Source organism: Podarcis vaucheri, assembly GCF_965113315.1.
Source record: "Podarcis vaucheri genome assembly, chromosome: 4".
In the NCBI taxonomy this organism is placed as follows: domain Eukaryota; kingdom Metazoa; phylum Chordata; class Lepidosauria; order Squamata; family Lacertidae; genus Podarcis; species Podarcis vaucheri.
Window position 1 is genome coordinate 22,289,980 of NC_138762.1, and position 23,610 is coordinate 22,313,589.

The 23,610-nt window shown below is 43.4% G+C and overlaps 1 protein-coding gene across 1 annotated transcript in view; it reads right to left on the bottom strand.

Annotated features, from left to right (window-relative positions):
• Window positions 1-1,608: 1,608 nt before the first annotated feature.
• The window catches only part of PDGFD (platelet derived growth factor D), a 144,225-nt gene continuing 122,223 nt past the window's right edge, over window positions 1,609-23,610 (bottom strand). The window contains exons 6-7 of the mRNA XM_082219478.1: window positions 15,246-15,460; window positions 1,609-7,140 (exon numbers count right to left, since the gene is read on the bottom strand). Coding sequence (XP_082075604.1) covers window positions 7,006-7,140; window positions 15,246-15,460 — 350 coding nt within the window. The 3' untranslated portion in view covers window positions 1,609-7,005. The remainder of the gene's footprint in view (window positions 7,141-15,245; window positions 15,461-23,610) is intronic.

Sequence of the window (23,610 nt, forward strand, 5' to 3'; positions counted from 1 at the left end):
TGCCTTGCTGGCCCTTTCCCACCTGGCCTGGGAGAGTGGAATGCTGACTGACTCCAGCTACAAAAGCTGAGGCTGTTGAACAGATTCTTAGGCTGGAATATTGTTTACGGGGGGGGGGTAGGGGGTTTGAGAGAGCTGTTGCTGTTATTGATACTATAGTGGACACTCTGGTTACGGATTTAATCATTCTGGGGGCCTGTGTGCCCCCCCCAAAATCTGTGACGCGCCACTTCTGCACATGCACATGGCACTATAGAGTGCTTCTGCGCATGTGCGCGTGGCAAAACCCAGAAGAATACACTTCCGGGTTTGCCGCATTCATAACTTAAAAGTTACATATCCAGAGCGGTACATAACTGGAGGGTCCACTGTATTGTTGTTTTAGATCTTATGATTTACGTGGACATTGTTTCCATTTGGTTATGTATTTTTTAAATGCGTTTTATTTATTGTTTGTAATTATGTAAATCTTGTCCTGTTATAAGCCACCTTGAGCATAGTTTCAACTATGGAAAGGCGGAATACAAATAAAATGATGATGATGATCTAAAATGCTAACTCCCCCATTTTGTTCATTTTTAGGATTGTGCTAAATCAGGTTGTTTTTTTAAAACAACAGCAACAACAACATATTTTTGACCTGATATTTCAGCACAGCACAATTGAAATTTCTCCTAGAAAAATATTTTGGTTCTTCAAATATTCAACTTGCAGACCCCATTGCGATACCGTTCAGTTCTAAGATTTACTGTGCTTGCTCTTTTATCTCCAGGCATAGTTTCCATTGACTGTCACTGCTTCCTTGCTGAGTTAGTCACATGGGTAGTTGCGCCCAATCACATGGTCAGGTGCATGGCATCTTGAGGATGATCATGATGATATTCCCAGAAGACTCTAAATGAAATCAGGGCTGGCCCTAGCATTAGGCAGAACAAGGCAGTGCTTCAGGTAGCAGATTGTTGGTTTTATGAAAGGGCAGTATTTTTTTCATTTTTATTATTATTAATAACTTAAAGTCACACCCGGAAAGAGGGGGAGGAAGTTGTAATAAGTATTTTGTGAACTGCCCTGTTATTGTCAGATGCAGGGCAGTATGCAGATTTAATTAATAATAACTATAATTTTCTGGAAGATGACTTGAGAATTGTGCATCTTGACTGGGAGGGTTGGCTGGAGGTGCCATTTTCTGCTCTGCCTCAGGCAGCAAAATGTCTTTGGCTGGTCTGATTGGAATCATGCGGATTACTGCAACCAATCCTATTTGACCAAACAACATAATCTAAATGAAAAAGTGAACATTGTTTTTTAAAAGAATGCTGGAAATTGCTGGAAATCGGTACTCTTTTTCTTCTTCAGCACAGCTGAAAAGGATCCCACATCTTCATAGATTACACTCTCTCATTGGTGTTTATGGTGAGTCATGCTGACCAATCCTTGAGCCTGACTGTGCACTCCAGCTGAGGGCTGGCCAGGAAGGACAAAGGGGGAATGGGGTCCCATTATGCCATATGGGTGCCTGGGATCTGCATGAGAAACTTAGAGACTGCCAGCTATTGTGCACATATGTTAAATCGTGTCAATGTGTATTAATGAATCGGAACCACCTCCTTCAAAAGCTAGAGTTTATTTTTAATTGACCATAAGAGGCAAAATATTGTGTGTGCTAAACTGTCAAAAGGTCGGTTTAGAAAAGGCAGCATTTTAGGGATATAACACCAACAAAAACAACAATACATATATAAATCACACCTCAAAAAAGCAGTCTTATCTTAAAGAATACAGTGATTTCCGCTCTTTTCTTTCTGAAAAGCAATCTTCCCAAGTAGCAGAGTCACTTCGAAAGCATGGGTCTATTTCATGATTCTTTGAAAGTAATATTTGTGCAATGGATTTGATACTGTTTGAACCAAATGAAAACGAGAGGACTGGCTCATAACTTCAATACAAATGCTGCAATCGAATGTCCTTTCGGTCAGCTCACAATCATTCTGATTGAGTGTGTGCAGGAGAACTTCCTAGTGAATTGTGTCCAGAGAAATTGTATCAAATCTAATGGGGGGGGGAGAAGAGGAGAATGGGGAAAAGAAAAAAAAACAGCAATTTGGCCTCCTTATAATTCCTTGCAATAAATACATGTGAGTTCTGTTTGCTTACTTCCTTTGTTATTGCCTTAGCATCAACCCTGCCATTGTTTTTTGACAGTTCATTCCTCAAAACCAGTTGTGTCAGCTCACTGGAGAGAGGAGGGGAACACTTACATGTTGAGCAAGCTACACCTGGAGTCAGGGACTGGCTGGGCTAAGAGGAATGGTGGAAGGCGCCAGCTGGGCGACCCCCAAGGGAAACCCCAGAGGTGCCAGGGGATAGGTGGTGGGGCACTGAGGAGAGGGATCTTCTTCAGAGGAAGAAGACTGGGAGGAAGTGATGGATGCAGCAGAGTTTAGTGAGCAGTGACAGGGAGCAATTCAGTGTCTGAGTAGAGGAGGGAGGTTAAGAGACTGCTGAAGAATGCCAGGAGTCTCCCCCTCCTGCTGTGACAAGTTCCCCTTTCCCCGGTCTCAAAGAGCATGCAGAATAATGAAGAGAGCAGAACAGAGGCCAGAGGTGCACAGACACAGTTTGAGACTGTTGGAAACATCCGGGAGAGGGGAAGCCTGGAAACTGTGTCATAGGGACAAGACCAACTGAGAAGTGTTGCCGAGTTGTGTGTTGTTTCCTTAAAGAGTTGACTGACAACAGAGCTCTGTCTCTTTTGTGATTACTTGTATCTGACCCCAGTCCTGACATCTGGTGTGCTGACCTAGCCTTTGGGGTGTTTGGATTTTGTAGACGTTGCGCATGAACACATTTGCATGGTCCACTCTACATGAGCATCATGTTCTTTGCTAGCTCAGAGGACATGAAAGGTGGTGTCAAGGGACAGGAGCTGGCAGAGCCAACCTGGTTCATTTTGTGAATATGACTGACTGATTGATTGATAAATTTATCCACTTGATTGTAAAAAAAACAACCACCTACCTTCAAAGCAGAATATGACTTTTGCTAATTCAGGTTATCAGGACTGTTCACAAGGAAGGTCCCTTGGCTACAGTGTGTGTAGCCTGAGCTGCCATTAATGTAATAAGGGCAGGAGCAAATCCCAGACTCATGTGACCTTCCAGTTTCTGTAGTTCAGCAATGGTGAGAAATGAATCACATTTCAAAGCATCTGGAGGCCACCAGATTGGGGAAGGCTGTGGTAGATCCTATGACTGAGCTCACATGCACTGTCACAAAAACACACACATCCCAATGCATGAAATTCACCCTTGTGAACAGCCCACCACATGCCTGAAGCAAAGAGTCAAGTTTCAATGAAAAGGTCAAACTAAATGGAACTCTAACCGCATGAAAAAACATGCAGTTGCCCTACATGGACAACGGTATAGTTAATAGTGTCCACTAAGGCTTATAAACACACATATATTTCACATTCTAGTTTCTCGGTATTAAAATGGAATTCTAGGATGTTTTGCCCAAGTGAAGAGTTGTGAAGAACCTTTTTCAAAATAAGTAATAAAGCTGAGAATCTTTGGCTTCAAAGCTGCTCATTGAGTATAGGAGCATAATGAATTAAACATCTTAAAGAGGTATCCTGGAAAAAAAAATACACCCAAGTTGAATAAAAGAAGACCAAGAAATCCCACAAGCCATGTTTGGCTTCCCACGAGTTCCACCAGAATGTTAAGTGGCAACTCACTCAGTATTTAAACTGTATTCCAAGAAGGCTTTGATAGAGATATAAAAACAGGGAACAGATAATGCATTCAACTTGATAAAAGAAACCAATCTAGAGGACAGAGATAATTTTAGAACTCTACCACTGATATAATCAGCAGAACAGGGGCGGTTTAAAAGTTCACAATATTACCTGATAACAAGCCAATTTCAGTTTAATGCAGGAAATGCTATTGTAAAACCATTCCTTTCGTCCTTAGAGACAGGCACGAAAAAGCAACCCATAAAAATGAAGTGCAGCTTCAGACTGCTGTTAAGTATAAATCCTTGTCTGTGAAATCTTCCACCCTATTTTCCCCATTATATCCACAACCAAGAGTTCATTGCCTTGAACTCCTAAGCTAGCCTACATTTTGCACTGGACAAGTCACATTGGGTGGGTGGGTGAAATCAAATCAAAAACATGATTGGAAAGGATCCTCTTCCATACCTTAATCAAAGAACTTTCTCATAAGTTCAAAAGCACATTCTCATAATATGTTCAAAAGCTGGCTATGTAATTAGCCGTTAAAAGTATGTTATTTTACCAGGAGGCAGGCAGTAAATGCATATCTATATTCTGTGTAAATAATAAGCATTCAGTATTGCTCAGCAAGAATCAGGTGAGGCTCAAGGCATTAATATGCCTCACCAAAAATTCAATCCCATGATTTTTTTTTTTTAAAGTGCCAAAAGTTCACACTTGGCCATGGAAGCTACTAGAGGCAGTTAACACTATAGTATATAATGAGAAAAGTATGGCATTTTATATGCAACTAAAAGAATACAGACAAGGTAGAACTCAACTCTTGCCCACTGAATACGTACATACGCAGGGAGAGCTGGTTTAGTGTAGTGGCTAAGATACTGAGCTGCGAATCTGAAGACCCCCAGTTTGAATCTCACCTCTGACATTAACTCAAGCCCTAAGTACACTATAGACTTAAAGCAGTAGCATGCCACCTTAAACAGACCTGGCTTCCCACAAAGAATTATGGGAACTGTAGTTTCCTAGGGATGCTGAGAGTTGTTAGGAAGAATCTGGTTGGCCATTGTGAAAACAGGATGCTGGACTAGATGGGCTATTTGTTTGCTCCAGCAGGATCTTCCTATGTTCTTATGTGTAAAGGGGCCCCTGACAGTTAAGTCTAGTCGTGGACAACTCTGGGGTTGCGACGCTCATCTTGCTTTACTGGCCGAGGGAGCCGGTGTTTGTCCATGGACAGTTTTCCCGGGTCTTGTAGCCAGCATGACTAAGCTGCTTCTGGTGAAACCAGAGCAGTGCACAGAAACGCCGTTTACCTTCCCGCCAGAGCGGTACCTATTTATCTACTTGTGCTGGTGTTTTCGAACTGCTAGGTGGACAGGAGCTGGGACCAAGCAATGGGAGCTCACCCTATCGCGGGGATTGAAACCGCCAGCCTTCCGATCAGCAAGTCCTAGGCTCAGTGGTTTAGACCACAGCGCCACCCGCGTCCCTTCAGTGTGTGTTCTTAGGGGAAACCTATCCCCCTCCCAGAGAATACAGTTCCCAGAGCCCCTGCAAACAGAGACTGACTGTTAAACCAGCCCAGGAATTGGAGCTCTGGAAGGGGAATTGGGGCCCTTTACAAAGCTCAGCACCTTTAACAAAATACAGTTCCCAGGTTTCTTTGGGGGGTGCTATGACTGTTTAAAGTGGTATGATAGTGCTTTTAATGTATAGTGCAGATGGGCCCTCACTTAAATGGCCTTAGTCAAACCACTAAGTGGTTTCTCAGTCTCAGCCTCACCCCCATTTTCAATATGGGGGAGAATAATATTGATTTGCCTTACAAAAGTATAACAGCCTTATGGGGTTGTTGAATAAATTGCTGCTATATAATGTATGTGAAACACTTTGAACACTTAAAAAAACACACTATACAAATGATACATATTATCATTAAGGAACCTTCTAAGGTGCTCCACTTTAAACACAGGTGCAGATTAGGGATGAGATGAAGTGGTGGAGAAGGGAAGTTATTTTGCTTTTCCACCCAGCCAGGTGAGAATTCTGCATGGAACAGAGGAACCTATCTTGAGACATGCATTCCTCATTGTTAAGGCTATTTGTGTGCTTCTGTCTTTTGACAAAGCATTGTGCTCATGACCTCAGTCCTAGGTCTAGAAATGCGTGTGGATTGTGGGATGGGAAGCAATATTCTAGAACCAAATAGAAACAGCTGGAGATTCCCAAACTTCCTTCAGAAACACCATGGAGGATTCCACTAAGCACCACCTTAAGGATGCTGATCACTATCTGTAGAACAAGTGCGGTTCCCGACAATGCAGAAACCATTCATCCCTACACTAAATGTAACTTAAGATGTCTAGCAGCTCTGGGCTACAACATGGCACTCTGGTGGATGTTAGTCCAATCAAAAATAGACTTCATGCATTGCATATGATTCTGTTCATCATAGTCCTTTGGGAATCTGAACCTGTATTTTGAAGGGATCAGGGGGAGCTCTTCAACATAATCCAGAGTACTTTATGAGCAAGCAGAAGGCTATGCACAGGCCGCAGCAATTGCTTACTCTGCTTCTGGCGGTCTCTGTGTTGCAATGGATATATCAAGGCATGCAAAATAATGGGCATGGATATGTATCTTACATTGGTGGATGTGGTCTCCTGCTCCCCCATACAGCACTAATGTTCTGTAACGTATATCCATTACGTCAGATCCATGTGTGGGCAACTGTTTCTTCATGGTGTACATATGCTGGACTGGGTGAATATGTATAAACTGAGATTAGCTATTTGGAATACATGTATGCCCATAAGATTTTCCCTTATTTACATTTTAAGTGTGCTTAAGTCAATAGGCTGTGTGCGCAAAGGGCTGTGTGCAGCAGCATATGAATACCTGCATGCCTACTCACTGTGTAACATGTAGGTTGATTCTTTTTTTTTAAGCCAACTGGGAAATTCAGCCAAAAGAATACTGCTATCATGCTCACTGCATGCACTGAAGATTTCAGCTTTTGGCTTCTCTTGTTTTCTACTGCTTAATCCCATGTTTGAAGTCGGATACCATAAATCAGTGTTATTAATGATTAGCTGTCATGGCACTTAGTACTTGGAGTTGGGAGGCTGTGGGCGCCTCTACCAGCTACAAGCCAGGCTGTTAGCAAAGTTCAGTGGCCACTGGGCGAACTTCTGCAGACTGCTCCTCCTTCAAGGGAAAGAGGTCCTTTTCAGTTGCAAACGGGATGGCATGCTCTCTTTTTATCGAGGTGGCCTTGCACTGCAGACACAATCGCAACGCTCATGGTGCTCCAGTTGAATATCGATCAGCGCCATATTGTTCTTGGTTCTGCCCCTCCTCCTGATGTGACCTGCTTCAGGGATGAACCTCAACACCTGGGAAGGAAAGTAGACGCTTTGTCAGTGGCATTGGAACACTGGAAGCTGCCTTATGTGGAATCAGACTATTGGTTGATCTAACCCAGTATTGTCTACATTGACTGCCAGTTGCTTTTAGGAAGCAGTTTTCCCCAGCTCTACCTGGAGACTCCAGGGATTGTACCTGGGAGCTTTTGCTTGCAAGGTAGATGCTACATCACTGAGCTACAATGTGCATGCAAGGCCCTTCCCCAGCCAATGTGTAGGAAAGGGAATGGTCAAGGCGTGGGCTGGACCAGTGTTGTGTTAAGTTTTGTATTTGGCAACACATAACTGTGAGCTCTCCATGGTGCTGACAAGCTGCCCTTTTGCCCTGCTACTCTGCTTGTGATCTGGCAGTGCCGTTGACTGGATAATTTTACAGTGGTACCTCGGGTTAAGTACTTAATTCATTCCGGAGGTCCGTTCTTAACCTGAAACTGTTCTTAACCTGAAGCACCACTTTAGCTAATGGGGCCTCCTGCTGCTGCCGCGCCGCTGGAGCCCGATTTCTGTTCTTATCCTGAAGCAAAGTTCTTAACCTGAAGCACTATTTCTGGGTTAGCGGAGTGTGTAACCAGAAGCGTATGTAACCTGAAGCATATGTAACCTGAGGTACCACTGTAGATAATTTATTACAGTCAAATACCAGCTCACATAACACAACACAATAAAAACAGTGTTCATAAAGATAAAATATACAATTGGAACAGATTGCAGCAATAGCTCTTGAGTTAAAATTGAGATATATACATACACCTGTACAACTGAGATTTGGGCTACCATAAAAATTTGACCCTGAGGTGCCCCAAAGGGCAACTTCAGCATTTCACTAGTAAGCTATTGATTTGACTGAACTTCCAAGCTAGCCTTGCTGTGATTCTCCTCTTTGAGATGTGGCCTCTGTCCTATGAGCACCAGCTGAGCCCCCCATGTGACCCTAAGCTGGAAGAACATGGGACAGCACTCTTCTTGCTTGTGTTGCATCAAAGTATTAAAACCTTTGTATACAGGAAGGCTATTGACCTTCAGATGCTGAATTTTATCTTTTGGGGTTTTATTTTTATGATGTCTCTTACTTCAGCTTCCCACCCCCACCCAATTGTTCTTTCTGTATAATACTGCAGTTTTATTGCATCACTATTTTGCAAGCCACCTTGAAGTATACGATAGGGTATAAATCAGGAGTGTGTACCAACGACAACATTTGGTTTATACCCCAATCTGGCTCTTCAGAAACAGTCCTATTTGGTCTGAAGTGCTTTGGTAGCTACCTGGTTTGGTTCTGGCCTGAAGTCAAATCCCAATATGGAAATTGAACCAATTTAACACCAAGCCAGTGGCAGGCCAGAGAGCAGGGCATATAAAGCAGATCTTAATGCTTGGGAAGGTTCTTGGAGGCAGAGGCAGACCTTCAATATCCTGCCTCTCAGTTGTTTAAGGGTCAATACCAGCACTCTAAATTGGACTCAGAAACAAACTTGTAACCAAAAGTAAACGGTGCAGAATTGTTGTAATACATACTGACCATCTTGCCCCTTGCAGGCAATTGCATAGGACGCCTGTGTACCAGAGCCCGGGAGTTCCCACATATCCAAGGTGATAGGTGCCTTGGAGTACACTTGGTGCAATGCATGCAGGGATACATGCTATATAGCACGGCTGGGGAGCTTTAGGCCCAGAAGCAAAATACAGCTCTCCAGGCCTCTCTGGCCAGTCCTTGGAACTCTCCCCCAGCAATACTCTTCACCATGCCTCCTTAAATGTTTTTGCCTGGCTTGAAGTTGTCTATGAACTCTGATGATGCCCCTTGCTTGTCTGGATGAAGAATAGAGGCATGTGTTTATGTGTATGTGTGTAGATGTCCTCAGGTAGAATATACATTGATTGTTGCACCCACTTTTGCATCTGGCACCTCCCAGCGTTAGCCTGTGGGTCCTGACAGGTTGAAGAAGAAGAAGAAGAGGAGGAGGAGGAGGAGGAGTTTGGATTTGATATCCCACTTTATCACTACCCTAAGGAGTCTCAAAGCAGCTAACAATCTCCTTTTCCCTTCTTCCCCACAACAAACACTCTGTGAGGTGAGCGAGGCTGAGAGACTTCAGAGAAGTGTGACTAGCCCAAGGTCACCCAGCAGCTGCATGTGGAGGAGCGGGGAAGCAAACCCAGTTCACCAGATTACAAATCCACCACTCTTAACCACTACACCACACTGGCTCTCAAAGATCAAATGTGGCCCTTGGCTTGAAAAAGCTTCTCCACCCTTGCTCTATAGACACCGCCTCTTCCACATGCAGCTTTTTGAGTGGAGAAAATGGATCATGCTCCAAGCCCTTTCTCAAAATCTAATTAATGTAAAATGCACTTTGAAATTCACCAGCATTGTTCAGTGAACATGGCCTTTTCGAATGAAAGCACATGCAAAGGGATGAGAATCTGCCCAGCATTTAAGCCAGCAGACCTCCTGACAGTTTAGGGATTTTGTCTTCTCTGTATTTTCTGTTAAGAAACATGAGCGCAGTATATGCACTTTGCTGATAACGGGAGAGAAATGAATTGGCAGGCACTTTCCCATCCAAGGCCGGAAAGCAGTGTTTGAACAACACAGAAATTGGGCGGCTTTACTAAGTGATCAAGGGACTGATGCTTAACATTTCAATCCAAGCTTCCATCTAATAGTCTTAGGCTCAGGTTTATTCAGCAGACCTGAAAGGATGAAAAAGGCAAGGTCGCCTGCCACAGTCACGGTATATTAAAGGGAACTCTGTGTATTTAAAATAAAAGCTCACATTTGCATGTTGCAGGCACAAGGCTTGCTCAAATATGCAAGCCTACTGAAAGGAAGCTATCTAATATGGAGCCTATTCTTCAACAGGGAGCACAACTGGGACCTGCAGCAAAAGGTTGCAGCGTATCCTTCTCACCTCCTAACATGAGTGCTCCTGTTCAGGGTTCCAGCCAGCCAGCCAGCTAGCCAGATGTCATCTTTCAGGATACTATAAATTGCTAGAGGCTGATGCAGAATATCCTACCCTACCTGTTAGTATTTCACGCCTCTGATGCTGCAGATGAGATTGGTGTAAATCACATGCCTGTCTGGGAAGAGCGTGGGAACGCAAGACAGTCTTGTCTCTTCCACTGTATTATCTATTGTACTGTACTGTACTTTTGCTTTTGCTTTTGTCCTGTCTGTTCTCTCGGAGTTGGAGAGAAGGGACGCAATGATTCCTTTGTCTGTATGTAGTGTGTAAAGAAATACGTAGATTAGCTCTACAATGTCTCATTCTTCTTGCTGTGTTACGCCAGAAGATTAGTGTGCATATACCAGTTGGTATATGTCGCTGAAGCGCACTGGAGAAGAAGGGGAATGCCTTTTCCAGAGCTGCGCATACTGGAGGATGCTCGGAGTTTGGGGGTGCAGGGCCACCCCAGGGCGTTTTCCCAACATTACCTTCCCAGTTTTCCATTTTCCATTTCAATGGACTATCAACATTTCGAGGCTACTGAAGATGCTCAGTCCTCATTTGCCCCCTTAGGCTTTCAGATGTTTTTGTTTACTTCTGTAAGCCTCAGAGGTCCACTGAGCAGACTGATACTTTCCTCTTGTTTCCTCCCGTTTTCCACAGGCATCTGGCTGTCCAGAGAACAGGAATGCTGGACTAGGCTGGCCTTTGGTCTGATACAGCAGGCTCTTTTTAGGATCGCCTGTTGTTTTTCAGTGGTCCTATTTGAGATCCACTTCTGGTGGCAATCACTACCTGAGTTTGCTATTAGAGGGATTAGTGAAGCTTGGGCAGATGCTCATAGCATGGAGCGTTGATGTGTTTGTTCATGAATCCTGTTTGCTGTGAGCATCCTAACAACATCATCCCCAACACACATGTTCTTTGAACACCCTAGATAAGTACAGATGTAACTTTGAACCACATAATAGCTTTACAAGTGCAAGTTACAGTGAACCCTGGGCTTGTCCACTCTTCCCTCTCCACTGCTCACCTTGAGTGTGGTTTCTGGTCTCTTTCTTGAGTATGTGCTAGAGGAGAACATGGGAGAATGGGATGCACAAGCTTGGGGGGAGGCTAAGGTTGCTTAATATGATATCTGAGTGCACCCCAGATCTGTGCCCTCCATTATGCAGACTCAGAGCCAATTTACCCTTGTTTGACCTCTGTGCAGACAGAGTGTGGCACTCACAGTGCTTCATTGCATCCCTTCTCTTCCTCCCCCCTGAGCTCTCAAGAAAACTTGGGGAAATCTGGGGAAACAGAGAGAGAATTCTTTCCTGACCTCATATGAGGAAAGAGTAGTTCAGGGACTCTGCTATGTAATTGCTTTGAACATTTACATTGGCTTTACCATCCGTAGGACATTAAGTATGAAGTAAGGATAGGGCTTGACAGAGGATTGGGAAGGAAAAGAAAACTGTGCCACAGAAAATATTCCTCCCCTCATCCCTTCATATATCAGAGATTGAATCAATCCTGTATACGGAGCCCTGTTAATAAAAAACTAGATGGAAAATGCAACTGTTGAGCCAGATACAGTGTTTATAAGAATGTAAAAGATTATGATGCCCTTATAAAAGTTCTCATAGAATTGACTATATGGGAAAGGCAGGTGAATGTGATGCAGGTCTGAGCTTCCTGCCTTGTAACTTTATTGAAGGGTATCAAGGGGTTGTGTTTGTGACACATTTCCTCAGGTGATAAATGCTCTGGGCTTTTAATGCAACCTGCACCTCACTTCCTGACCTTGTTTGGAATTCAGGTGACTATGGAGTAATCTGGGGTCACTAAACATGCTTGAGAATGAAAAGGCTGAGTAAAATCCTCTCTCTTTTAAAGTTGATGATTAATTTCTCGGCTTTTAACCAATCAATATTTTTTAACCTATGCATCTAAAAAAAGGAGGAAAAAAGGAGCCATTTTCTCTTCTAAGAAGGTGGTGCTAGATCAGACCAATAGCCTATCCAGTCCGGCATCCTGTTCTCACAATACCCAACCTAGATGTCTATGCAAGCAGGAGCTGAGTGCCACAGAAATCTCCCCTCCTGTGGTTTCCAGCCACTGGCACTCCGAAGCTGTCTGGGGCTGGTGGGAATTAGAGTCTATGACATCTGGACAGACAAAGCATTCCCATGCCTGTAATGGAGGTCTTGATGGTGGGGCACACTTGAAAACCTCTATACAAAGTTACAACCCATAATATTGGTTGGAAAAGAAAAAAGTGACAAAAGAAAGTGTTCAGATTAGGCTTCCATTCCAAATTATATCCACGTTGCACTGCATATTTTTACAGTTTTGGATTGTGAACTGCCCTAGGAGAAATATTTTTGAAGGGCAGTACACAAATGTCTTATATGATATTCTGCTGTATAACATTGAACGTTTTGTACACGCAATACATTTCCCCATCTGTATGAAGGCCTCTTAATAAGTTAGCTTTGCATAGGTAATTTTTTTCTATGATAGAGTGTATGGCCACACTATGCATTCAGAGGTGGCACATGTCCCTTGAGAATTGTCCCATTGTGCCTCTTGCTCAGTGTTGGAATTGATCCCAAGAAATGAAAGGCAGGAGTTCCTCTCAGCAGCCCCTCTTGCCCTTGCTGGTACCTTTTTTTAAATCAGAGGAAATGGCTAGATAAATGTGGAACAAAGCTAGGGATGAATGCTTAGCCCTAGGATTCAGAAAAATTCAAGAATTTTGCCTGGGAAGAATGTGCTGGACTAACATCACTCTGGTCTTTCATGTACCCAATATAGATTAAACTTCACAGTGCCTATTAATTCTAATATCCAAATCTATGTTCATTGTACGGTTAATTCATCCCTAAAGGATACATTTACATTTACATTTACAAAAGCCAGGTCATTCGAAGCTCAAGCTAGAACATTGTCCTTAATTAATTCCAGTCTGCGAGATAAAAAGAATGGAAGGAATTAATAGCAATTCCTGTGGTGGACTCGGTGAGCAAATTTCCTCTCCTGCACCACACACACACACACACACACACACACACACACACACACACACAGGTTTTCTCACCCGGTGGAACTCAGGTATCTCCCCATCATGCCTACCCAGTGGCCAAATACCATATTTTTTGCACCATAACACTCACTTTTTTCCTCCTAGAAAGTAAGGGGAAATGTCTGTGCGTGTTATGGAGGGAATGCCTATGGGTGGCATGCCTATGGATTTTCCTCCTCTAAAAACTACGTGTGTGTTATGGTTGGGTGCGTGTTATAGAGCGAAAAATACGGTAATCTGTTATCCTGGACCTTTAATATTCACCATAAATCACCACCATTAGATTAATATCTGGGTGCTGCATAAGCATCCCCCCAAAAAGTAGAGCTGCCCTGTTTTCATTTGATCACACTCAGGATGCAGCTAGTTTACAATGCTGCTAAAAAAAAGCCTCCCCTCCACATCCCAGTTCAGTCAACCCATATAGAGATGAGCTCTCAGGTGTTTAACTTTCTTAATTAAGAGCATGTGTTATAAATTTTGAAATCCCACCAATAAGATGTTTAGTAAGGAAGGAGAAGAAGCAGGGAGCAGTTGAATTCAGGCCCCTGAATCCCTTCCAGCAGCTGCTTGGTGAGATCGGTATTTTTAGGGTTGCCATTTTTCAAAAAGGGACGCGGGTGAGTTAAACCACAGAGCCTAGGACTTGCCGATCAGAAGGTCGGCAGTTCGAATCCCCACAACAGGGTGAGCTCCCGTTACTCGGTCCCTGCTCCTGACAACCTAGCAGTTTGAAAGCACATCAAACTGCAAGTAGATAAATAGGTACTGCTCCGGCAGGAAGGTAAACGGTGTTTCTGTGTGCTGCTCTGGCTGGCCACATGACTCGGAAGCTGTATGCCGGCTCCCTCGGCCAATAAAGCAAGATGAGCGCTGCAACCCCAGAGTTGGCCAAGACTGGACTTAATAGTCAGGGGTCCCTTTACCTTTATTTCAAAAAGAAAAAATTCCTGAAGCCCAGGGCCATATGAGTGCAACCTGGCTGCTGAATCAAACCGGGGAATAAGGCCTGCAATATCCATTAGTGCAGAGGTGGGCAACTTATTTCCACTGAAGGCTGCATTCCTTTGGGGATAATCTGTTAGGAGCCACAAAACAGCAGTGGGTTGGAATAGCGGCAGAAGTATGTGGGGCCACCCCATTGCCTCTCTCTCTACCACCCCCTCCTCTCTCTCTTTCTGCCCTCCATCCCTCCTTCACCACCACCCAGTTGACGTGTAATGATTAATCATAGGTTGGGTTTGTTCTGCTTTGGTTTGTTCCTTAATGTTCATTGTTTTGCATGAAATAAAGGGGTTTTTTAAAAGGGGGGAGAAGAATATAGGGTGTGTTTTTGTCATTGGAGTAGTTTAAACACTGAGACCACGTCTCTCCTGTAGATGCTCAATAAATCACCTTCCTGGGTCTTGTACTTTGAACAATCGATATCCTCTATTGGGAGAAGCTGAAGAGTAGGGAGAGGAAATAATTGAGCTGGAAAATGTTCATTGCCATGCTCCCCCCCCCATTTTGTTAGGGTTTGTAGGAATATTTAACTTTATTTAAATGATTGGTTGTGTAATGATTTATTAGAAATATTAAAATTACAGTCGTACCTTGGATCCCGGACGCCTTGCGAGTTGAATGTTTTGGCTCCCGAATGCCGCAAACCCAGAAGTGAGTGTTCTGGTTTGCCAATGTTCTTTGGAACCCAAACACCCAATGCAACTTCCGCAGCTTATGATTGGCTACAGGAGCTTCCTGCAGCCAATCAGAAACCGTGCCTTGGTTTCCGAACATTTTTGAAGTCAAATGGACTTCCATTTGACTTCCAAGGTACCACTGTATGTTTATTTTAGAAACTGTAAAGCAGTAATGTTAATTGCTGCTGCACTGTTGTAGTAGATTGCATTAAATACCTTCATATATTCTTGTAAAGAATAATAATAAAAACTAAAAATAATAAATTAATAACTAAATCATGTTACTAAGGAGAAAGTAAACATCTTGCTTTTAAAACACAGATTATCTTGAGCCTAGAAGACTATAGATGTAAGTAAAGACCGATGTACCTCATGATATTTTTTCACCAATTTTCCTGCTGTGCACGTGCAAGATTTCCAGTTGTTGAACCCACAGCCACAATTCCCCCCACAGCGCTGGACCAGAAGGCAGCGTGGAAAGAAAACAACATTGGTTTGCTTCAGTTCTTCCCTTATGTTGACAGAATAATTCCTTGGAGTGCAGCTGTATCGCTTCACATCGTCATTCAACCTATCCAAGTCAACTGAAATGGAAAAGGAGAGAGAGATGGCATTTGCAAAGAAAACGTATTTGTTTAATACATTTCTAACCTGTCCTTCCTCATAAGGTCTCGCGGCAGGCGGGGAGGGGGGACACAATACAAATTGCAATTCCTAATATATATATAGCTCTAAAACCAAAAGGAACAGGTGGTACAAACCTTAAAATCACAACACCCATAAAGCTAATAAAATCTTAGAACTGGCAGCATGCTTCCACATGTATAATTCACCATTGCACCCAGGTTTTGCTTGCTTCTTATATCAAACAATACTAGCTTGTTCAGCCCGGACACTGATGTCCAGTTCTGAGGGCCTTCTGGTGGTTCCCTCACTGCGAGAAGTGAGGTTACAGGGAACCAGGCAGAGAGCCTTCTTGGTAGTGGCACCAACTCTGTGGAATGCCCTCCCATCAGATGTCAAGAAAATAAACAACTATCTGACTTTTAGAAGACACCTGAAGGTAGTCCTGTTTAGGGAAGTTTTAAATGTTTGATGTTTTATGACTTTATGATGTTGATGATGATGATGATGATGATGTTTGGAGCCACCCAGAGTGGCTGGGGAAACCCAGCCAGATGGGCGGGGAATAAATTATAAATTATTACTACTATTCTTCTTCTTCTTCTTCTTCTTCTTCTTCTTCTTCTTCTTCTTCTTCTTCTTCTTCTTCTTCTTCCAAATGCTCAAATGTGTTTTTACCTGCTGCCCATAACACAAAGGCCATGCAAAGTGCATTCCACCCATCCCCATTATTGGTATGCATGGATGAATTTGTGGTTTGTGTCACTTTTGCATGCTTTTACCCATAATATCCATTTCTGCTTTAAGCAACCCCTTTTTATAAATCTTCTCAAGTAGTATTTAAATACATATTTTAATGTATATTTTAATACTGTTTAAATGTGTATTTTTCTCAAAATATGTATCAAAAGGTGTGATTTACCTCAAAGAACGTTTCTCAAGGTACATTTTTCTCAAAATAATTATGTAAAGGTGTGATTTCTCTTAATGAACATATTTTAAGGCAAATATATATTCAAATAGGCGATGTCTCTCAAAGTACTTATTTACATGTGCATTTTATCTCAGGATATGCATTTAATATCTGCTTTATCTCTAAATACATATTTAAATGCATTCATTCAAGATACATATTTTAAAAGGGCTGCTAAGAACATTCGGAAAAGTGCAAAATCAACTGTATATAAATTCTGCTTTGGGCATTGTCCATGAGGTGTGGATCATGTCCTTTTATACTGGAATTATGCAAGGATCAAATTCCTCCATCCATCAAAGGGGGCTGGCTGAAGACATTTTGCTGAGGTGAAGTACATGTGCCGAAGGTGACTGCACTGGATGGTAGCAGGCCAACTCCCAGTAGGAAATGGTGGCTCTGGGATTCCTCAAAACCACCATTTCCTGAAGGAATCATGACATCTGTGATCTTCCTAGCAGTCAATGATGGTCCTGAGCTTGCATTTGTTGGTTGGGGAACCAAGGCCTTCCTCCATTCACTGAAAAGTAAGGTTGGAGGAGGGTTTGCTTGCAAAGGGTGGGATAGGGAGAGAACTAGCAAACAGAGGGAGGGGTTAGGAACCGGTGGCCCTCCAAATGTTGTTGAACTAAAACTTCCATCATCCCACAATGACTAGAACTGTTGGGAGTTGGAATCGAATGGGGACCCTGACCCAATTAGGATTCCTAGATGTGTGGAGATGTGTGTATGTTGCTTGCACTTCATTGGTTTGCTGCAGGAAAAGTGGGGAAAAAGTACATTTGCCAAATAAAAAATGGAACTGCATATTCCCCTCTGCAATTGCACTGTGTGTTACTGGCATCCAGTACAGTATCCCAAGGAACTCCGTTTTTGTCCTTAAAAAATAAAAACACATACCAAGTTTCTAGACCATAAGGCTACAAGATAGCCTTAAAGGTATGGAGGCAATTCCTAGTGGATTTTCAGAAACGTGCTCTTTGCGGGGATGTGCGTGGGTGGTGGAAGGAAGGAAGCTAAATAGGATTTGCAGCGGTCTAGGCATGACATTACAACATGTAGCAATTCCCTATGCATATCTCACTAAGAACATTCACCCCTGTTTTCCCCAAAGTGCCAAAATCTCTACAAAGAAGTATGTATTGCTCGAGATCTAACCACAAAATCAATGGGTGTTACCAGTGCACTCAAGCACTGAAAGCAAAGTCACCCTAGTGTACATAGCAAACAGTGAGAATAGAAAGCTATTGATTTCTTCTCCCAAACAGATGAAACTTAGTGCTCTGTTGTTATTTTTCAGAGCTACTGCCTCTCAGGCCTGACCCTTCAAGCTAATCCCACTTAAAAGGAAGAACAGTGCTTTCCAAACAGCTTCCCCCACCCCCTCGTTTCCCCCTAAGTGCGGCCATATCTCCTCTTTCCATCACTCCCCATGTCAGCCATCATTGCTATCTGCTTACCCAGATCGAAACAGATTCAGAAGCACCCAGTATCACCACCACCTTGTCTGGATCCAGCACCTGTCCACTCAATCTCAAGCACTAGGCTTCAACCCACAGGAGGGGACCCATAGCCCTCCAGTTGTTGTTGGACTACGACTCCCATCACCTCTGTCCATTGATGATGCTGGCTGGGGCTGATGGGAGTTGGATGTTAGGTTTCTGTTATGCCACTGTGCAGTTTTTGGAGTCACAAGACTGTGTTCCAGAATGTCCACAAGACATTCCAGACTGTTGGAAGTCTCACAGGAGACGGATGTTGAAGTTACTGGTTTCCTGTTTCTGTTTCCTGTTGTTTCTGTCTCTCACAGAGAGCAGACACATATTCTTTTCTGTCTTGTGTAGTTAGAAATAAAGTAGCAATGTAGCACATGTTTTTGGCTCCTTCTGCTGCTGTCTGAGTATTCTGCGCAATGGAGAGCATGCCTGAAGTCTCATTCAAAGGCTTAGGTCATTAATCACCATCGGAGGAGAGCCTGGATGGGATTCTGAAGATACGGCCGGAGGTGTGGCCATTATAGCTCAGTCGTGTGGAGGCTCCGACATTAGAACCCAACAACATTTGGAGGGCCATAGGTTTCCTTTCTCTCCCTTTCCCTTCCAGTTTTATTTTTCTCGCATGGAGAAAACTTAGAAGGAACCCAAGTCTTCTCTGAATGATCTCCAAGAAAGCATGGAATTGGAAAATCAGGGCCCATGATTCAATGAGATGGGAGTTTACTCACCGGTAATAGAGACAAAACCGCAACCATAGATTCCAAGCAGTGCTGTGGTGTCAAGAAAGCTGTTTTTAAAAGTTTAACTAAAATGAGTTTGCTAAGAGTAAATGAATCATAGAATCATAGAACTGTAGAATTCTACAAGACCCTGAGGCTCATATACCTGTAGTTCAACCCCCTGCAATGTAGGAATCTCAACTAAAGCATCCATGACACATGGCCATCCAACCTCTGCTTAAAAACCTCCAAGGAAGGAGAGCCCACCATCTTCTGAGGGAGTCTGTTCCACTGTCGAACCACTCTAACTTCCAGAAAGTTCTTCCTGAAGCTTAGTCAGAACCTCCTTTTTTGTAGCTTGAATCCATTGGTTTGCGTCCTGCTTTCTAGTGTGGGAATGTTCAGGGTGGCAGGAGAGGATATATTGCTTATTAATATCCTTCCAAACTTGCGCTAGCAAGTTCCTTTACTTAGCAGAGTGCATTCCCCTTTACACAGCAGAAAACTTGTTGCAAACTCGTTTGAGTTTCTTAAGACAATACGCAATTCAGTCTGGCTTGTTCAGATTGAAAGGTGTTCTAATATTTTCCCGTAAGACCCCTTGAATCCCTCCTTAAAGGATGAAGACTCCACAGTCTTATTCATAAGTAACAAAAAGCAAGTTTACTCACAATCAGGCAGAGCACAGTGTGATCCCTGAAGACAGGCTTTAGGCTTAAAGTTTCAAACATATACAAACAGGTTTATACCCCATAAGGGAGATTTACCTAGTGACTGCAGGCTAGCAGTCCAACAGTTCACAGGATGAAAGGAAGATGGAAAAGAGAGAGAGTGGCAGCATGCCTTGTCCTTTTATCAGGTCTGGATAGGTCACGCCCACCCACTAGTCACTTGCAAGGAAAGGTGCTCCAGGCCAGGAGGAACAGGAAGTTTCGACTGGCTGGACCAACATCCCCTTGCATGTCGACTCTAGGAAAACAAGGAATGTTGTATTTGACTGCTCCCAGTAGATTACATCCCACATCTAGAGCAAATCACAATGTGCTCTTTTTAGGATATTGCCCCCCCCCCCGCTTGTGCCAGCTGAAAAAATGTGCGTGTGTGTTCATGTATGTGCAATGTCCTTCAGTTGGACTGTAAATTCAAGATGAAGTGTCTCTGACACAAAGATTGCTTCTTAAAGTGAAAGTTCAAGAGGGCTGGGATTGTCAGTGGAATTATAACCAGTCACATGAAGTGAGGGCTGTGGCTCATACAAGCTGGCATGCCAATTACCTCAAAAGAGGAAGGTCAAGTAGTCTAAGCACGATGAAATTACTGCTGTCATAAAGGGGTGCATCTCTGCTGAAATCAATGGAATCGAGCCAGTGATGAATCTGCCTTTGCACAACTCTCTGACAATTTAATTTTTTAAAAAGAAAGGATTTATGCCACAGAGCTGTCTCTGTGTGTGACCTGCAACAGCTTACCTCACAGTGGCGGGGTGTGCACATGTGTGTCCTTTTTGCTATTATTATGGGTTGCTTCACACATTGCACACCCACATGAGAAGTACCATCTCTCTGGCTACATACTCGCATGCAGATGCGAGTGAGCAACTTTCTAGTTTAATGGGTAGTTATTCCACAGCCATAATATTCTTGGATCTAGAGAATGAAATGCTTTGTTTCTCATTTTCTCCCTCTAAACTTTATTCCATAGCTTTTGTACTTTCCTTTGCAGTTTCAAAAATACGATGGATTTTTTAATGTAATGCATATGTGTTTCTCTGGCTGCACCCAGATTGTTGCTTGATAGCTTGAAAAGAGGAATAGAGAAATTCCTGAATGTTACGGTCATCAGTGATAACTTGCCATAATGTCTACCTTCACCTTTGGTGGCAATATGTTTCTAAATGCTGGTTGATGGGAATCATGGGCTGGAAGAGGTCTGCTGATGATTGTGTACTTCCTAATGTGAGAACAGGATGCTTGACTAGATGGGACTGTGGTCAGATCCAGCATGGCTCATCACATGCCCTTATGTTCTTTCTCCGAAAAGCAACTTTCTGTCAAAATGTACAGCTGCAGGGGAATGTTGGGTATTGTCTTGGGTGTTTACATGTTACACTGAACACAGGTGCAAGCTGCCTTTACACAAATGTACAAGTGTGAAAGGATCTACACTTGTTGATTTGCAAAGGTCATCTATTGTGTACAGGCCTCTCCCGACTTGTGCATGTTCTACTCGCGCACAATAACGCATATGCGCAACACCAGGAAATCAATCAATCAATCAATAGAATCATACCAGGAAATGGTGGGAAAGAGCTGCAGAGTCCTCGTGTCTCATGAGGAGACTCTCCCTGGAGCCCGAAGAGGATGTGAGTGAGGGTGGAGGAAGCTCCCAAGAGATCTGAGGTGCAGTGGGACTTTGTCTAGGCTGCTCAGCCTCCCCACCCAACAGCTGTCGTGTGGGGCAGTGAAGTAGCAGCAGTCACTTTCCCACAGAGTCTTCAGTCTCCAGTCAACACCAGAGCTTCAACTCTAGTTGAAGAGAGAGTTGTGTGAAGAGAGAGCGGGAGAGAGTGTGGGAAATAGGAATTGGAGGCTTTTAAGAGAGTGCGCCCCACTTTGTGAAATTTCCCTTATGTGTGTGGGGGCCTCACATGGCCCCTCCTAATAAGTGTTTGGGGGACACACCTGTACACAGGTATACTGATTCTACACTCGTTGAATGCTACATGTGAATGACTGCAAGAATGTAGCTCAACTATTGTTTATACAGGTACACAGACTCTACATTTGTTGAATGCTCCACTTCTTAGTTCATGCATATGATGCTGTGGAACAATGAACTTAGTTAAGTGGGTCTGCACAGGCTAACTGTGCACCTATGAACTTGCCCCAGAACCCAGTGCAACACAGAGGAGTTGCTCAATAGATATGCCGTAATGGAACGTGTTCGCCAAAGGAGGAACATTTGAAAACAACAGCCTTGGAGTGATGATTAACCATTGTACAAAGGGATCTTTTCAGAACCCAGAATGCGCATTTGCCATGAGCGAGCATGTGTGTGATATCTGTATTCAGCAGTCAATGCATTCTGAATTTACTGGCAGATGGCCCAGAACCCTTCAAAGAGGAGTACATGGAGGATTACAGTTATTTACTGGCGTCTCCTTCCAAACCCTAGAGATACGAGATTCCACTGTTCAATTTTTGTTTAAAGTCTTGACAAATACTTTTCATTAATGATAGATGGATGAGAGATTGGTAAGGACACAGGGAATTCACATGAAATGTGAATGTTCAGTGTGCATTCCACGTACTTTGGAAAGACTCCAAGGTGCAATGTCCCTGTACTTTCACCTTTTTTTGCTCCAACCCCCATAAAAAACCAAATCTGAATGCAGACAGCAACCTCGGTTTAGCTTGTAAACCCATCATAGCAGGCTGATGTTATTTCAAGAATGTCCCACCTGATTAATTTATCTTCTGCAGCTGTTACCTACTATTGTGTGAGTTTTACATACTATGGCATAACATAATGTACAGAGCAGAAATGTGCCTGTTAAGGCCAAATCAATCCCTGTGAGTACAATCCAGATAACACTTGCATCCTCCTGATTTCATTGGAACTTTAATCACACTTAACTCTCTTTGGTCTGAGTACATCTCTTTGATCATTATGGTTCCTACAGGCGTTTCTCCTCAATTTGCTATTCAATACATGGAGATTCATACTTGAATGTGTAAAGTGACCCCATTGGGATGTGTTGCATTGGAGGCGATTCGAAAAGCACCCAGTATGCTTCATTCACACATGCATGTTCACCCCTTCCTAATTACAGTGTCTCATGGTGACTTGCCTATGGGAACTTGTCCTACTGGCTGACAGGGGCTAGGCCTATACGCTCCAACATTTCTCTGATGAAAATAGGGACACCCTGTTCCATAATAATTATAATTATTTTATTATTTATACCCCACCCATCAGGCTGGGTTGTTCCAGTCACTCTGGATGGCTTCCAACATATAAAGCCCTCATTAAACCTTTAAAAAACATCCCTATACAGGGCTACCTTCAGATGCATTCTAAAGACTGTACAGTGGTACCTTCTGGTTACGAATGCCGATAACCTGGAAGTAGCTGCTCCTGGTTGCGAACTTTGTCCCAGGATGCGAAAGGAAATCGCGTGCTGGCGGCAGGGGGAGGCCCCATTAGCAAAAGCACACCTCAGGTTAAGAACAGTTTCAGGTTAAGAACGGACCTCCAGAACGAATTAAGTTCTTAACCCGAGGTACCACTGTATAGTAACTTATATCCTTGGCTTGGGACATAACTCCATGTTGGGAATCAAGCCTTTATCAGGAGAAACTGGCCACTCTCCAGGCACCCGGCTTGATCTCCGGTTGACCTCCCTGTCTGCATTCCCCAGCAGGATACAGGCTAGGTCGCGATAGGTGATCCTTCTCAGCGTGAGAAGAACACACCCCCTCTTTCCTGCCCCCCCGGACAGGGGAAAGAGATAGACAGAAACATATTTTCATGCCTTTATTTCTGTCTTTGCAGCGTTACAGAAAACACGTCTGCTCTCTTCAAACTCCAACAGCCAAGAGACAAATTCCTCCCGTACTTCCTGTACAGCTCATATTACACTCTGAGCTAATTCCGGTGCTTCGCACTGTGAATAGACTGTCCCTCTGTTTCCCACGGAACAGTCCAGTAGCTCGCGGCCGCATTGCTTCTATATCGTAACACTCCATACCCTCCAACACTTCTCCAGTGACATTCTAAGGTGAAGTGGGACATTCCGGGATCACATCAGAAACCGGGACAGCTTCTATAAATCCCTGGAAAATAGGACACTTGGAGGGTCTGTAGGCCTGTACAACGTAAGGGCTAAAGACCAATGGTGGTCAAGTATCTACTGTCTTCAG